Source organism: Pyrus communis, chromosome 2, assembly GCF_041283825.1.
Source record: "Pyrus communis isolate YQ-2024b chromosome 2, ASM4128382v1, whole genome shotgun sequence".
In the NCBI taxonomy this organism is placed as follows: Eukaryota; Viridiplantae; Streptophyta; class Magnoliopsida; order Rosales; family Rosaceae; genus Pyrus; species Pyrus communis.
The window spans coordinates 26,439,243-26,457,021 of NC_142566.1; the positions used below are offsets into that span (position 1 = coordinate 26,439,243).

A 17,779-nucleotide genomic window follows, 5' to 3' on the forward strand; every position below is an offset into this window, starting at 1 on the left:
TATTATGTTGTGAGTTAATTGAGTCTAAGGAAGTTGGTGGAAACAGTAACAACGATTTTACAAAAGGGTCCTCATGATGTGGATGCAGAGAATATTAAAATGAGCATGTTTAGCTTCCAAAAAGATGATGACAGGGATTGTGAAGGGAGAGGAGGAGGGAGGGTACGAGGAAGGGGACGGGGGAGGAGAGAGGGGAAGAGGAGGATTTCATTGACTTTGTCATTTCTTTTATTCTCACGCTTTATTTTAGGTTGAAATTTGAAAACATTTGAGAATTAACATGACAACAACCACATAATAAACAAAAGAGTTTTTTAACACATTGGTGGGGTGAGTCGATTTCAACAACCATTTGTAACAAAAATCCTTTTGTTTATTATGTGGTTGTTGCTAAGTTAATTCTCAAATACTTTTAAATTTCAACCTAAAATAATGCATTATTTATAGTTGAAATTGAATAGCTATATTCAACCTATACTCTTTGTATGTCATTTCATCTTCGTTTCTTTCCTCGTTTTCTCTATTCCATTGCACCTTCCTGGCCAGCCCGGTAGTATGTCGTTTCACATGTCCATACGAGAACATTGTTATACTATAATCTTTTGTTTTTGTCGACTGAAGAAAGGTTGACTTGGGTTTAGGTATTTCAGAATCCTCCGTTGGCATCACAAACACAACCACTACCATTTTTTCAGCCGTGATCTGAACCACTGCAGTGCGACAACGGTGGATACCGCCATGACAGCCCACAAAGCCTCCTCTTCATTCTCCTCCATGTCAAAACCTTGGAATCACGACGTGTTCTTGAGCTTCGGAGGCAAAGACACGCGCAATGGCTTCACGGGCCACCTCCACGCGGCTTTAGAAGACGGGATACCGGGCCTTTATGGATGACGATCTAGAAGGAGGGGAAGAAATAAAAGAGGAACTGTTCCGAGCAATCGAAGGATCGAGGATCTCTATCATTGTCTTGTCAAAGAGGTATGCGGATTCGAGTTGGTGTCTTGACGAGCTGGTGAAGATCATGGAGTGCAGATCCAAACTGGGCCAACATGTTTTGCCAATATTCTATCACGTTGATCCTTCGCATGTTAGGTGGCAGGAGGGAGATTTAGCCGAAGCATTTCAGAAGCACGAAGAGGGCATCGGTGAAGAAAACGATGTCAAGAAAGAAAGGGTGAAGCAGTGGAGAGAGGCTCTTACAGAAGCTGCAAATTTGTCTGGCCACCATCTTCAAATCACTGACAATGGGTAATTATTCACCTGCTTTTCAAGATTTGAAACATATTAGCGAATGATTTAATCTCTCATATAATTAACATTTTACACAAGCTAAAACCTATACCGTAATTGGAGTTTAATTTATGAATGACTTTCTTTCTTTATATTCAAGTTCGTCACAAAATCACATACGAGCCAGTTAGTATATATATATGAAGGAAAGAAAATTGTTTATGTATTGGTAGCTCCTACTGAGCTTTCATTGAGTCCTACTAATGCTTACGATTCAATTTTTAGGCGCGAAGCAAAGCTTATTAGAGAAATTATTGACGAGATTATTAAGGAATGGCTTCCGAGCGCAGACAAATTACATGTGGCCAAGCACCAAGTTGGAATCAATTCTCGCATTCAGAATATTATCACTTATCTTTCAAGTGGTGGATCAAATGATGTTGTCATGGTTGGGATTTGGGGGATGGGTGGATTGGGTAAAACAACAGTTGCCAAAGCCATTTATAACCAAATTCATTCCAAGTTAGAATTCAAAAGTTTCCTTGCCGACGTTAGCAAAAATACAAGTAAACATGGTTTGGTTGATTTGCAAGGAAAACTTATTTCTGACATCTTGAAACAGAAGACTCAAATAAGCAGTGTTGATGAAGGTATCAGTCTGATAAAACATCTTCTCCGACGTAGAAAGGTACTTGTCATCATGGACAATATAGACGAAGTGGAACAACTGGATGCAATAACTGGAAATTGCGATTGGTTTGGTCCAGGGAACAGAATTATCATAACGACACGAGATGAACATTTACTAAAGCAAGCGGACAAGACATATATGGCTCAGGAAATGAATGAAGAAGAAGCTCTTGAGCTTTTTAGTTGGCATGCATTTGAAAATAGTTGGCCTAATGAAGGATATCTTGAACTCTCAAAAGAGGTTGTTTCTTATTGTGGAGGTTTGCCGCTAGCACTTGAAATTTTAGGTTCTTTTTTTATTAAAAGAACCATAGGAGAGTGGGAAAGTCAATTGGAGAAATTGGAAAGAACTCCTCATGGAAAAATAATAAAACCACTAAGAATAAGCTTTGAAGGGCTAGATGATACACAGAAGGCCATATTCCTTGACATATCTTGTTTCTTTATTGGATGGAATAAGGACTATGTTGCAAAAGTATTAGATGCATGTGGATTTTTTGCAACAATAGGAATTAGTGTCTTTCGTGAACGATGCCTTGTAACTGTTGAACGCAACGAGTTGAATGTGCATGATTTGCTTCGAGAAATGGTCAAAGTAATCATTTTTGAAAAATTCCCTGGCCATCCTGAAAAATGGAGTAGGTTGTGGAATCCTCAAGATGTCACCAATATATTGACAAATAAATCTGTAAGTACATTCCTAATACAATTTTGAATTAATACATGTATAAACCATGTACGTCTATTATACATTAAACATCATTCATGTGTATCTGTAGTTGCACAAGGAGAGCTCCATTAGCCAACAATAGAACTTGCATACATTCACCCTCGTGATTTTGCCTAATGAATAATACTTCATTCCCTCACTTGCAAATTTCATAAACGAATATCGTTTAGTCAAATATATCAAATAAATCAACGATGTAGGTACAAAGTTACATATTAATGATGAATTGTCTATTTATTTAATAAATTTGAATGACTAAATTAAACAATCCTCGATTCAAATGATGTTTTTGTAAGGATGATATTCAAATGAAGATTAAGAAATTGAACGATTCTAAATATGAAAATTATATGATGTTCAAAAGGGGAACGTGAAAAATTGAAATTTGTATGATATGGTTGTAGATTATTGAATTAATTAAGTGTCAATTAACAGGTTTGTTTCTTATTTGTGACACATCATTTGGTTTGCAAATTTAGTTAAAAAAATTTGATGTCCTAGCATTACCTTTCTAAATAGGGAGTTTTAACGAAAAACCCACGGTACTGTTCACTTTGACAAAAAACCACATTTTTACACTTAAAGGTCTATTTTGGTACTATTTACTTTACCCTTTATTTTATCCTTATCATTAAAACTCAAAGTTTTCAAGCCCTTTTCATTAGTTTTCCTTTCTAAATATGAAATATGAAGTTTGTATGATTTTTTTGTAAGTATAACTTTTTTTTTTTTAAAAAAAAAAAAAAAAAAAAAAAACAGGGAACTAGAAAATTTGAAGGATTAAGTCTAGATTTGCAAAGCTCTGATACGGCTAGTTTCAGTACAGTAGCATTTGCCAAAATGAAAAAAACTGAGATTGCTTAAGCTCTGCTACGTAGAGCTCAATGGAGAATACAAACATCTTCCCAAAGAGTTAATATGGTTGTGCTGGAAAGGATGTCCTTTAAAGTCCATACCAGATGGTTTTTTTAATCAACCAAGACTAGCTGTTCTAGACATGCAGTGGAGTAAACTGGTACAAGTTTGGGAGGGTTCCAAGGTACAGTCAATTACACATGATGATGTTCTGTTTCTATTTGTTTTTGGATTTCCTTCTCTCTTTTTATGAGAACTTCTTTTTCGATATTAATTTCAATTTTTCTTTGATTTTGTGCCACAGTCGCTTCAGAAGTTGAAAATCATTAATCTCAGTTACTCCCATTGTTCCCTAATTAAATCGCCTGACTTTTCAGAGCTCCCAAATCTTGAAGAGTTAATACTGGAAGGTTGTGAGAGTTTGTCTGAGATTCACCCCTCCATTGGCCATCTTAAAAGACTCTCTTTGGTAAACCTTAGAAACTGTTGCAGCCTTATTTCTCTTCCGAAGGATTTCTATAAGTCGAAATCTGTTGAGATTCTTCATCTTAATTTATGTGATAAATTCTGAGAACTGCATGAGGATTTAGGGGAGATGATATCATTGAGAATACTTGAAGTAGATAGTACATCCATAAGACACATACCATCTGCCATAGTAAGATTGAAGAATCTCACTCGTTTATCCCTAACAAATGTGAAAAAAATTCGTTTGCCCGATTTGTTACACGGCTTGAACTCTTTAAGGGATGTGGATCTCACATGGTGCAGTTTCCTTGATGAAATCCGGAAGGATCTCTGGAGTCTAAGTTCCTTACAATACTTGTATCTTCGTGAGAATGATTTTCATACCCTACCCAGCCTCAGTGGTCTTTCAAAGCTTGAAATATTATGGTTAACTGCATGCAAAAATCTTCATACAATCTTGGGATTACCAACAAGTTTGAGATCTCTGTATGCCGTTGATTGCCCTGCATTGGAAACAATGCCGGAGTTTTCAGAAATGTCAAATATGAGAAAACTGAATATAAGTGATTCACTCAAACTCACTGAGGTTCCAGGCTTGGATAAGTCATTAAATTCCATGGCAAGGATTGATATGCAAGGGTGCACTAATCTCACAGTTGATTTTAAGAGGAACATCTTGCAGGTATATCTCTCTCTCATTGCCTTCCTATCATGCACATGCACACACAAACGCACATGTATATATATGACACTTGCATTGTATATATAGGGATGGACTTCTTGCGGATTTGGTGGCATTTTCCTCCCTGGGAATTATGTTCCCGATTGGTTTGACTTTGTCAATGATGGCAGTAAAGTCAGTTTTGACATTCCCCTGAACGATGGTCGTAATTTCGAAGGGCTGACTCTATTATGCTCGTACTCATGCAATATATCAGTTCATCCTCCTGCAGTTGTCATTACTGTTATAAATAATACCAAACGTACCGAGTTGCGGACCAGCATAGTCAAAGAACATCGGAATGGAATATTCCACAAACCTGAATCCCATCATATTTGGCAGGGACAATTATCGAACGATAAGCTCAGTTTGCAAGGCGGGGATAGAGTTGAAGTTGATATAAATTTAGTGGGATCTTATACCCCTACTTTTGCTTCTTTTACATTGAATAGAATAGGGGTTAATCTAGTATGGGACAAACCTATGAAGGAAAATGTGCGTAATTTGGACAAAGCTGGTTATGTTTTTGACCCATTTCCAGCTAGGTTCTATGGTGAGGCACAATCAAGGTGGTGATGCATCATCATCATCACGCTTATCATTACATATCTAAGCCATATCATAGTCAGTTCATCAAACAACTCTTTTGTTTTTAGCTTTCCCGATTCGATAATGAAGACAAGTACATATTTCCTACTTACTTCAGATTCCTATGAACTTTTTCAATTAGTTGTTTTGAATTTTGGAGATATATTGCATCTAGAAACATTTCAACGTTACAACAAGCCATATAAGACATTCATCCAAATATTTGACAAATACTACTTGAATTCGCAAAAATACTAGCCCTGCTTCCACCACATATTCCAGGAATTTACTTTTAAGGTTAGAAAATCATTGATAACCTCAAGATGCCAGTCAATATATGGTTTCCACTACTTTTTCATTAATCTTGACTTGCCCTGACATGTTAGCATAAGGTTTGAATTACCTTTTCTACTACCTTTGCAGTCGATGAACTCGTTTGCACAATCAAAAAATAGCTAGTATTCTATTGGATTCCCCAAAACTGAAGATGAAATTGTTTGTAAGATCGTAGAGTTTTTCCTGTTATGATTAAAAAACTCGTTTTCAAGACTCGGAAATGATGGATTGCTCAATAGAATATCTTGTAAATTTTCTCCACTTCCCTTCCACTCTGACTGATGTGTTCATAAGCTTCTACTACAGTTTCTGCTAGTGATGGTGCCCTCGCAATTTTGTATGTTAATACGATCATCGATCGACCGAGTGGAGATTATTTTCCGATACGTGATTTTACGGTTTTGCCTTTGGTTCTTAATTTCCAGTAATGTTGCAGCTTCAGGCTTTTCTTTTGGCTTCTTGGCTTCCAAGTTACAAAGCTTCCAATTTAGGTGGACAAATATTATTTGGTTTTTCCGTTAATTAATTGGTAATTAAAAGCATCGTTTTGCGGACTCGTAGAGAAGAACTGTAGAACAATTTATGTAGCATGAGTGCACTATTATGATATGCCATACGAATATACATTTAGAGGAGTTTACACATGTATCATTGGCACATGATATTACTTTAGTAGTGCACTCATACAACGTAAGTCTGAAGTCAGAATAGCTAATTAAGACCTCAACTGCATACGGACCAATTGGCAATTTGCTGATACTTTTGAATGACACAAACGACCTCTTGGGGTCAATTCGTGAAGAGCAGCTGTAGCCCTAGCCTGCTTTGATGTGTACAGAGCCCTTCTTCTCGTCGATCTCCGATGCGTATACGATCTTCATAGAAATTAGGCGTAGCCATATTGGTTTAGGACATCATGTATCTTTTTGTACTCAAGTTTGAATCTCCTCTTTGTAAGCAATGGCGGATTTAGATTTGAACTTTGTAGGATCCCAATGTTAAAGTACAAGTTTTTTAGATAAAAACAGAGCACGAAGCGCACAAAAATTGTTTCAGTTTATTCACTAAGACATTCTGTTGTCAAACAAACTATGTTGCACACATGTCAACAGATATCAACATATGTCGAAAAAAGCCGATGAGTGATATCAAGAGAATTTGTAGAGTGTTGTCGACGCAACTTGTCGAGATAATGCCTGGCAGATATTAGATCAAACACCTAGTAGACACAAAGGAGACCCATACTAAACATTTGGAGAGTCCTCAAAAAACCTTCACATGTATATTTCTCGAACTCTGAGTGATCCTGGGACCACATTGATCCCAATGTACATCTGTCTAGCCTGTAAGTATAATATCACTCGAACATATGCCAAATATTTAAAACACCAATCACAGACCTCAAAAAGATAATAGAAACACTTCCAAGGACCCACAACATATTTGCTATTTCAATAGTGTAACAAATAATGACATGCTAAGATTCTTCTAAACCACATTTGCTCACACTACAATGATTACATACGAAGAAGAAAGTGTTATGAATTCACAACACTCTATGGTACTGGATAGGAAGACTTAAAATGCTTAACTTGCGTGTATTTTTCTTTCCCTCCTTAATCTTCACACATTACGAACAGGAAGTTGCAGTCAGTTCACCAGTGTTAAGTGCCAGCAGCGCTGCTGCCCATGGCAGGCCTGAGGAGGCTCTTCTCGATAATGCAAAGAGTTTCGATCCTCGAGGGCGAGGCTTGGACACTCCCATATCTACAACGGATGAATGTGGCAAGATGTAAACATAGACTTAAGCGGATTGCGCCATTTGTCTGCTCTCCAATATGATTGGAGCAACTAGCATCCATACTGCAAAACACAAAATTTTCCTTTCAGTCATAACGAGATTTTCGTTAGAGCGCATTCAATTTTGTTTAGCGTTATATACTCACAATACACGCAGACCGCGATCCACTCGTTCACAATCCTCACCCAAGTGCTGGCCCATCCCACATCAATCGTAAACCTGCAGAATGAAGTGACTTGTTGAGCAAGCAAGAAAGAACGGAGTTCAGTTTTCATTCACAAAGAAGGTGGTGAAAAATACCTTCTCATGGATTGATGAGTATTCCAACCAATCAGCAGCATTCCAAAGTACATTGCTCCCGTGGCGAAAACAAAATGGAAGAATCCATAACCGTATGGAACATCATCCTCGGATTCAGTCTCGTCCTTCCTGAACTGCAGATGATGTCAGGCGCATTCTAAAGGAAATATAGATGATTGATTAAAAGTTATTCAGACGGTAGAGCAAACCTGAAAGCATTTGGAATCTATGCCGGTTGAGAATGTTGCGATAACCATTGCAAGCACGGCTATAACAAAGCTCTGTCAACAAATAAGTCATTGTCATGATTTCGTGTAGAGAAAAGAGATATCTGTGTGTAATATTAAGAGCAGAGTATTACTATGATGGTGAGCCAATCTGTTTTGGTTGAATCATCAGCCTTCTTGTTGCAGCTTGTCCCCGCTGGCTCACTGCACTCGAAAGCAACAATTATGGATCAACGGAATTCGTAAATATACCAGAGTCACACGTTTAGATTTTCATTCGAAGCTAGTAATCAACTGGATGATTGATTTTGAAAGATTATGCAGCAATGCCAGATAACATCTGCAAAATCTCAAATTGCACTAACGGAAGGTGGTTCACACAGAAGAGACTTAAAACCGTACCTTCTAATAGCAAACCAGCAGATGAATACTATATAAAGCCCCATGAGACCCGGAGTCAAGATGCCGGCATTCACCTGTTCCGGGTGGAATTTAACAAGTAAAATCACATTAAAACAAGGCTGAAGTCCCCGAATGCAGGGTGATTAGCGGAGCTTACTTTTGGGTGGAGAGAGACGCTGGTCATGAGTTGTAGGAGTACTAATGTCCAGGTTATGAAGAAGATGTTAAGGAGGCAAGTTGGTTCTGGTGCATACCATATGTACATCAATATGATCCCCACTAAGCATACAACATATGCAGCAGTTGCAAGTAACATCACATGAATCCGGCTGCAGTGCAAACCTAAAGTTAAATCAGCCCGAGTAACGCTATGGCTAGTAGCTACATCGAATTTGTTTCCAAAGTCTGCAAAAAATGGCGACCCGATTTAGCTTGAACAAAATCTTACCATCTTTCTGATTTGGTAGATTGACAACTATCGTTCAGCCACGTAATGAAACTGATTATGCTTATTAGCTGAATCAAGAGAAAAACCCTGATAAAACAATCCCAAAACTTGTTAAAAGAATACCCAAGAAACACATTTCGAAAGGGGAAAAAAAGTACATAGCGAATAAATGTAACAGCATCGAATCATACCCGGCACCAAAATGCGCAATCTCTCCTGCAAAAAGATTTGTATCAGATGGACGAAAAGAAAGTGCAATTTAAAAGCGGAAAAAAAGAAAGAAAAAGAAAACAGTTTTGGTTTGATGGAATGCCAGTACACTAACCATATAGCTGAATGATTGTAGCAGGAAGCAGAAAGGGAATGATGATGAAGGAAATCCACATGACAATCTTGGCAGACCACCATCCGGATTGCCACGAATCTCTGGGTTCGTTCAACTTCGATGTGCCAGCAGTGGAAAGAAACATTGTGATATAAAACAACTGATGAAGTATATATTAAGGTTTTACTTTACTTTGATCAACACGTAGAGAACTAGAAAAATCATATGAAAATCCAAGAGTGATGCAGAAGAATCAATGTTTTTACAAGAAATTTGGAAAAGCATTCACTTCCTCGAATTCAGATGCATAAACAATAGTGAACAGTGTTGCTATTTTTTTTAAAATCTTCACAGAATTTTGTGTACTACACGATAAATCTCGTCTCATCAATCGAAATAGTCTAGTTCAGGCCAAGCCACGAACAACAAAACAGAAAAAAGGATACAAAGCAACCCAAGCTTACACGTAGGACTCCTTCTGCACCCAAACAATCCTTCACACCATGACATCCTTTTAATCCTGCACTCACAGCCAAAGGTTTTAAACATTCTGCACTAATAATGTGTTGATTAACACACTCGTTTAAGATGCTAATCGCGTTTATCGAATCTATAACAATGTGTTCATAAGCAAGTAGAGTAGAGGAGAGAAAGCAAATCTTACTCTCCATCTCCGTCAACACATTGCTTCCGTAATCCCGGACACCCCATGCCATAAGATTTGCTATCAAAAACATGAATCCGTAGACGTATCTGGCCATCCATGGATTCGAGCCATTGCGAAATTGGCTGAACCATGAATCAACCTTGACTTTGAGTCCACTCCTCCGATAGTTTCCTGCTGATCCACCCTCCTCCATTTCTACTCCATTCAACACTTCTTCAAGCTTTTTTCTTCATCAAACAGATTCAGACCAATGCAGAAAAAAAAAACCAGTGGGGCTTCTCTCTCTAACTGTCAGACTTTCTCTCTCTTCCCCTGCATAGGTGGGACAGAATCACATGCATTTCATAGGAGATCTATACGTACAGTTACCAAATAGTCAAAAATAACAAATTAAAATGATGGGCTCAAATCTGATTGGGTATTTAACAACATGGGTTGGGTTGGTGATAGAATATGTCCGAGCAAACCAACTTACATTGGCGGTGAATCTATTCTATGTAAGTTTCTTCTATTGCCGCAACCCAAAAAAATGCATTCTTTTTCACAAAAAGTGACAAACCAAACCCATCTTCTATATATGACAAGATGTGCACCAAAATGTATTCTTATTCCCAAAAATATGCGAAGGGTATGCAAATTTTTTAATTTTGGGCAAAACCCATCTATATTTAGCTGAAAGGTGAACCAAAATGACGAATGACTATCCTGCCATACTTTTGTCGGTCAAAATTTTCTGCCCAAAAGAAGGAACTTTGGGCGCAAAGTAGGTAAATAAAACAGTCAAAGGAGTCAAATTTCATGCAATGGATGTCGACTTTGTTAAGGAAAAAAAAAAAAAAACAAAAAACAAAAAATAAAAGGGAGTGTTATCGACACACTGTTTTTTATCTTTAACAACCCTCTCAATATTCGGCTGTCTAATTAAAAAAAAAAAAAAAAAAAAAAGATTAAAGTACATAAATTGATAAGAAGTGTGTCGAAAGGTAAAAAAGCGTGTGTGGATGACACTTCTTGAAACAAAAGTGGGATTGAGCATTATCCTTGAGGTGGTGGTTAACTTGGTTTGCACATGGAAATAAAACATTCTCAAGATCTCAAAGAAAAAGATCACCACAATAACTCGGATGCTTTTCGGTTGGGTGGGTTATAACGACAGAAACGTGCATTGTACGACAACATCACTACCATTGTTGATGATAGAGAGTTAAGCATATTGTTGAACCATTCTAATTACGACAGTCACACTGTCACATATTGTTAATAATATACGTGTTATAATATAAATGAACAGTAACAAACATAATTAACCTATCAACGATTTAAAATATATGTTATAAAACGAGTAAATTAATAATTTTGCGTGATAATGTGACAATCGTATTGAAATATCGTATCATGTGCTCTCCCAACTTATGGAGCTTGACTAGAATCAAATGCAGTAGAATAAACAGTATGCCAAATGGATCTACTTGAGAGTTCTAGAGCACAATGGTGGGACCCACTCAAGTGCACACATTTGACAGAAAAATTCCACTTCCTGGGGAGGATGACGTGGTAGTCCACAGCTCCAAGCTTTCAGATTTTTGTTTTTTATTTAATTTTTATTGTTTTATATTATTAATTAGGAGAGCATTTCTTCAACTGCAAGCGTGCTCCGTGCCTGAATATCTTCCACCGAATTCTGCAATTTTGCCCTTAGGACGATTATACCCTCAAATTCTGTACATTTTTTGGGTAAATTTATGCTAAAGAAATAGCTACTTATGGAGAGTTATGTTTTGGTACTAGATGGGTCAACTCGTAATTTGACTCTTCATGACTAATCTGATATAAATCTGCATATTTTTTGCTTTAGCCTGTCTCCAAAGAGCACAATAGGAAGACAATCCAAGAAGGTAAAGTAGAAAAAAGGGCCAGGAAAAAAATATAATTAAAGGAGGACGCCAACTCAACAGAGCTTCCTACTTTATGAGGATTGGGGGAAGTTTTACAGTAAATTTTTTTTCACAATTCGAATCCGTAATTTTTATATCATAAAGAAATAACATATATGTTGCGTCAATGCTCGCTTTCAAAAAATATATATATAATTATTAAGAAAAAAATTACTTTACTCTTTTGCTGGATCGTTGAGAAAAATGACAAACAAGACAAAAAGATCAGTGAAAATATGTCTAATGTAAATATTTATATGATTATACGTATATGCTTCAATTTTGTTTTCCTTCGGTTTCTCAGCAACCAAACACAAAATCCAGCATTTGAGCCTTCTGATCACCGGAACAGTTTTAAAACTTGGAAGGGGTTCTCAGTTCTATTGCAATTATATGAACAAAGAAAAAAATGTGATGAAAGAATCAAAATTTTGGATTTTGAGCAGAAATGAACAGAACCCAGATAAATATCAACTCCAACACACAGAAAGATCCAATCTTTACCATCTAAAATTCAAAGGAAAAAACTGAAAATAAATAAATGTCGATAAAAAAACTGTAGAAATTAAAGATTATTGAATGAAAGAGAGTACCTGAGAGATGAAGTGGCAAATGGGCAATGCACAAATGGAGGAATCAAGCAGTGAGTTGGGAGCTTCGAGAGTCTTTCTCTCTCTAAACCTCTGAGAGCCTGACACTCTCTCTCTCTATGTCTCAGATTTTTTACGACAAAACACAGAGAGAGAGGCAGCTCTGTTATATTTTGTTTTAGGGGAGAGAGAGAGAGAGAGGAGAGAGAGATTGCTTTGAGGAGGTTTTTGCTTTGCTTTGGGACGTTTGCTTTTTCTTCCTTTTTCCCGCCGTAAGCTTACTGTCTCCGCTTCTCGTCGTTTCTTTCAAGGTTTATTTTACTATTATTTTACGGTTTTTACCTAATAATCAAATTATTATGCATTAATCCCAAAATTAAAGGGAGAGTAAATTGTCAAATCTAAATTAAACGACAAAAAATTATAATGATTGGTGATAGTGATTTGTAAATGCACTCTGCATGATTATTTGTTGCTTATGTGAAGCCGGTTAATGCGGAAAACAAACAAAACAACCCAACAAAATAAGCAAGGTTAAGACAAAGAAACAAACCAAGAACTAACGTACTTCCACTATGTGTTTCGTCCACGGAGCAACAACAATCGAAAAGTTCAAGTATCTTAAAGCACACTTTGCTTTTCAGTATTCTCTTACTCTAATTTCTTGAAATGTAGTAATCACTTTTCTTTTTGCTCGTTGGTACATGTAAACAAACGTAATGACTCTCCTTGTAGATATACGATAGTGGGCTTCCTCGTGAATTGGGAAATCTAATATAAATTGGAATTTGATGCAAGTACATATGGATTCATTTTTTTTTAGGAAGACATGAAATTGTATTGATAAAACATGATTACAACTAAAAGAGAAAACCAGCTCTCATGATTCATGTCCTCGAATATTATTATTAGGCGTGATAAGCTTTGGGGAAACTAATGATGGACAAAATAACCCAACAACCTCACGCCAAAATTAGTATTTGATACATGCGTAATATAAACATGTTTTTTTTTAAGTAATGATCATGGAGGCCACGATGCTATGATATCAGCTTTACATTTTAAATGAAACCATATGTTATTTTCGTCTATACGTATGTTGCGTAGAAATCCATCCTCATAAATCCTCTCTCTGGAATAACAACAAACTCACAACATTTTAATTTATTTTAGTTTTCTTATAATGGTCTAACTAAATGTTTTGTTCGGCGTGTGGTCACACGAAAAATGCTAGGTTTAAAATAAGGATATCTAAGGTACAATAGGGGTAGACCGTTATTGAAGATAAGATGAGGGAAAATTAGTTAAGGTAATTTGAACATGTGAACAAAAGACCTACAAATGCTTCGATTAGAGAATGCGACTATAAGATAGAGGCTAGGCAAAATAAGCAGTGGAATGCTTGGTTGTTGTTGTTGTACTCTAACCAAAAAGAAAATATGGGTAAATTGTAGCAATTGTCCTTCCACTCAAAATCCATTATCATTGGTCCCTCAACCCATCAAAATGTGTAGCTATATCCCTTTTCATCAACTTCGTCAAAATTTTGTCAAAATGAGTTATGTTGGAATGATTATTGCTACAATTAGGGTCTCTTAACTCACGAACATGTAGCTATGGTTCTTTTCGTCAACTTCGTCAGAATTTTGTCAAAACGAGTTATGTTAGAAGGACCATTGCTACAATTGAGTTAAAGTTGAGGGACCATAGCTGCATGTTTTGATGAGTTGAGGGACCAATGGTAATAGATTTTTAGTTGAGGGACCATTACTCCAATTGAGTTAAAGTTAATGGACTATTGCTACAATTTACTCAAAAGAATATTGTTGATTATATTAGTCACAAATCACAATTATTCTAAGTTACACTAACGAGCGATTGAAGGTTCGAACTAAAACCCAATGAGTTGAAGAGAAAATCTTATCTATCCGGACAATTTATTCCTTGTTCATATTTTTTTGTACCACTAATTAATCACACAGCTTGCACATATATAAAACCTATATGAAAAGAATACAAATAAAATCAATATATATATATATATATATAATTTCAACTCAATAATATATTTTGAGGTCATTTGACGTCACTTAATTTAGATACAAACACAAGACGTCAAGTGCAAGAATGAATACTTTTATCCAATTGAATTAAATCAATCGCATTGCAAGGGTTTGATAATCACCAATTAATCTTTTTTTCCTAATAATCTTGTCATCGTCAAATTAAACATCTACTAAACTAATATGGACAAGTCAAAATTTGCGGATCAGACGGTCGATAATATCTAATATAATATAGAGATGAATTACAATTTTTTTTTTTTTTTCCCATGACAGATGAATATTATAAAATTCACTTTTCTATTCGGCGGAGCTCCATAATATAAAATATAAAGAGAACAAATAATAAAATATATATATATATAAAATTAATTAAAAGGATAAAAGAAAAAGAAGAAAAAAGAAATGGGGAAGAGACAAATTAAAGAGGGAAAGGATCCCGTGATTTCATTCGTTTATCGTATATCGTGCGGTCAGAAATTATTTCAAAATTTAAAATTTAAAATTAAATATGAATAGTATATAACAAAAACTGATCGCACAATATACGATGAACGGATGAGATCACGAAATCCCTAGGAAAGGAATCCGGTGAGGATCCTTTTCCAATTGAAGAAGGGATATCTCATGCAGTTTCTGACTGCAACGTTCTTCTTTTATGTATGGATCCCTGTATGCACGTGCTCCTAACTTGAAACACCATTCACAAGATGGCTTTTATTCATTTTTCTTCAGAAAATAAAATGATAAGACAGTGTCCACGATTACAACCAATTTCAATACAATTAAATTAATTTTTTTTTTTTTATCTCAAATTTGAAAATTACTAAAACTAAAACCAGTGATATGCATTCGGTCAGAAGTTTGCGTCCGTAAGCACATGATTTCAAGAGATAGAGTCAAAGAAAGTCGTCGACCGCTCAATGTTTTTGTATGATGTTTTCAATCTCTAAGGAGTTGAGCAGGAGCCTTTAATTGGATCAATTACTAATTTGAAATCGCCTTCAACACACACGTTCTTGTAACCATTTTCTCTAAATAAAAGTTTTGATTATTTTGGTTAAAAAAGTTTGGTGAAGCCCAAAAGAAAAAATTCCAAACAATTTGTAGGCTAGTGCAATGAAGCCCAAAGCTTTTCCATCACAATGGTTTTTGGCCCACATCCATTGCTCTTGGTTTTATGATAAGTTCCCAGCCCATTGAATACCTTGGGCCCGTTTTCGTAACTGATGGCAAAAGCCAACTTCATTTTTTTAAATTAATTTTAGTCCATAGTTGTTAAGGGGAAGGAGAAAGGAAGACTAATGAAAAAGATTTGGAAAACTTCGAGTTTTAACGAAAATGAAAAAAATGTACTGTAAGTGAATAGTACCAGGATTGACTTTTTAGAGTAAAAATATGGTTTTTCGTTAAAGTAAACAATACCGAGAGTATTTCGTTAAAGCTTCCGAAGAAGAATTGCTAGATATAGAAACCCCACCAGAATGGACATGCATGAATACTTTCCTCCATTGCGATAAAGCGTCATGTGCTAATTTTTATTACTTAGCAGGGAGTGAGATTTCGAAGTTAAGACGACACAACGAAAGTAAATGATATTTATAACCTGCAATATTCAATTATTGAGCCAGTTCTATTTGAACGAAGCTAAATTAATAAGCCAGCTTCTTAAAATTAATTTTAATAAAAAATGACTGTCAATTTTTTTTTTTTTTTTTTCCTTAAATAAAGAGACTAGTTGATGATTTCGCTACAACAATCTACTTTTTTTTTAAGGCTGGAAAAACTCATAAAGACATTTATCAGTGTCAGGAATTTGTCCCAACTACTGAACCATCCGGTAGTGGTTGACTTTTATAATGTAAGACATGTTTTGTGGAAGTGGTTCCAAGCTAATCAAAATATCCACTAAATTAAGTAGACGATGCACACCATCAATTGCCTGCAATTTGCCGGCCATTTACAAATATATCGTTTCCCAAATACGCTTTTTAAAAGCAATCAAATTTTTTATTAGGAAGAAATAAAAAAGCCGTATATATTAAAATTATTATATGATGTAATGTTCATATGATAATGGCACCCATGTTATGTTTCCTTTTTACTTTTTCTTTGTTAATCCCTTTTGTTTGCATGCATATGTGAATGTTGCTTTTGTATCATCAAACTAAAAAGGAGCAGAACACCGCCACATGAGCCTTAGATATAAAGGAAAACTATTGAAAATGATTTGAAAATTTTGAGTTTTAACGATAAGGACAAAATAAAGGGCAAAGTGAATAGTATCATATTTGACTTTTTAGTGTAAAAATGTGATTTTTTGTTAAAATGAACAGTACTATGAGTTTTTTGTTAAAGATTCCTAGATATAATTACTATTAAAATTTCTTTGATATGGTCGATCTTTCCGTAAAATTTAAAAAAATCAGAGAAAGATATAGAACGGGAATGAAGTTAGAAACTCTTAATTTCGGGTAAAATCAACAGATTTTATCAATATATCTGACTTGTTGGTTAAATATCGAAGAAACTCTTGTATTTCGTCTAAAACAGTGGTTGACATTCTCAAAAGTTTCATTTAAAATTTCCACATTCTTGACCCAATTTTCATCATTTCCATCAAATGCAACCGATATTGATATATTCACCAATATTTCCATAAATATGCATATCGATCTTTTTTTAAGTTTGCATATCGATATTTCTACCTACGTTGATATTTTAATCACTGATAAAGACAAATAACACTAATTCAATAGCATTTAGTCAATATTACTAAAAAAATGAAGAAGTACACGATGACTATTTTGAAGTGAAAATGTAAATTACGGATGCCATTTATACGTATGACCTAATCACAGGCTGTCGAAAGAGGCCCAATATTAAATGGCAGTTATGTCCTATTTCTGGTAAGAAAACAAGTCAACTAACTTATTAAATTAATCAATTTTCCAAATTTTTTCTTGATAAAAATGACAGTGAAAAAAGTGCTAACATCCCATGTGGGGGGGTTTATCGAACGAGGCCCCACTTCCACTGAACGTTACATCACCATCCCTTGATTGGATATCTTTGCACCTTGTTTTCCACAGAGGACTAGAAAACTACATGTGGAATGAATTGAGATGTTCTTCGGATTTTTATGTCTGGATCTTCAATATTTTAGTATTTGAGCTGTTGAAGAGAGCGGGATTCAAACCCTTAATTTGTGTGGAGTGAACAAATAAAATGGGTTAATGGGGTAACAAAATTTAAAATGAGTGGTCGGGATTCCTTGATAGTACTTCTTAAAGAAGCACTTGACTATGCCAAATTTAATAAAGTGTTTTTTATTGTTAAAATACACTTTTAGCAATTTCAGAAGTAAATCTCAAAAAATATGGTATGAGTTTTGGAATGTC

General features: G+C 35.5%; 1 protein-coding gene and 1 pseudogene across 1 annotated transcript; one reads left to right on the plus strand and one right to left on the minus strand.

Moving 5' to 3' along the window:
* Positions 1 to 631: 631 nt before the first annotated feature.
* LOC137746942 (disease resistance protein RPV1-like) lies at positions 632 to 5,273 on the plus strand (annotated as a pseudogene).
* A 1,777-nt stretch (positions 5,274 to 7,050) lies between these two features.
* On the minus strand, positions 7,051 to 12,599 carry LOC137748150 (uncharacterized). Its single transcript, XM_068488244.2, has 13 exons — positions 12,319 to 12,599; positions 9,789 to 10,103; positions 9,571 to 9,644; positions 9,125 to 9,284; positions 8,991 to 9,015; positions 8,800 to 8,886; positions 8,509 to 8,680; positions 8,352 to 8,425; positions 8,084 to 8,153; positions 7,932 to 8,003; positions 7,723 to 7,856; positions 7,568 to 7,641; positions 7,051 to 7,484 (listed from the first exon to the last, which is right to left on the minus strand). Exons 2-13 carry the CDS (start codon positions 9,982 to 9,984, stop codon positions 7,426 to 7,428), a joined length of 1,197 nt encoding a protein of 398 aa, XP_068344345.2. The 5' UTR covers positions 9,985 to 10,103; positions 12,319 to 12,599; the 3' UTR covers positions 7,051 to 7,425.
* Positions 12,600 to 17,779: the final 5,180 nt, after the last annotated feature.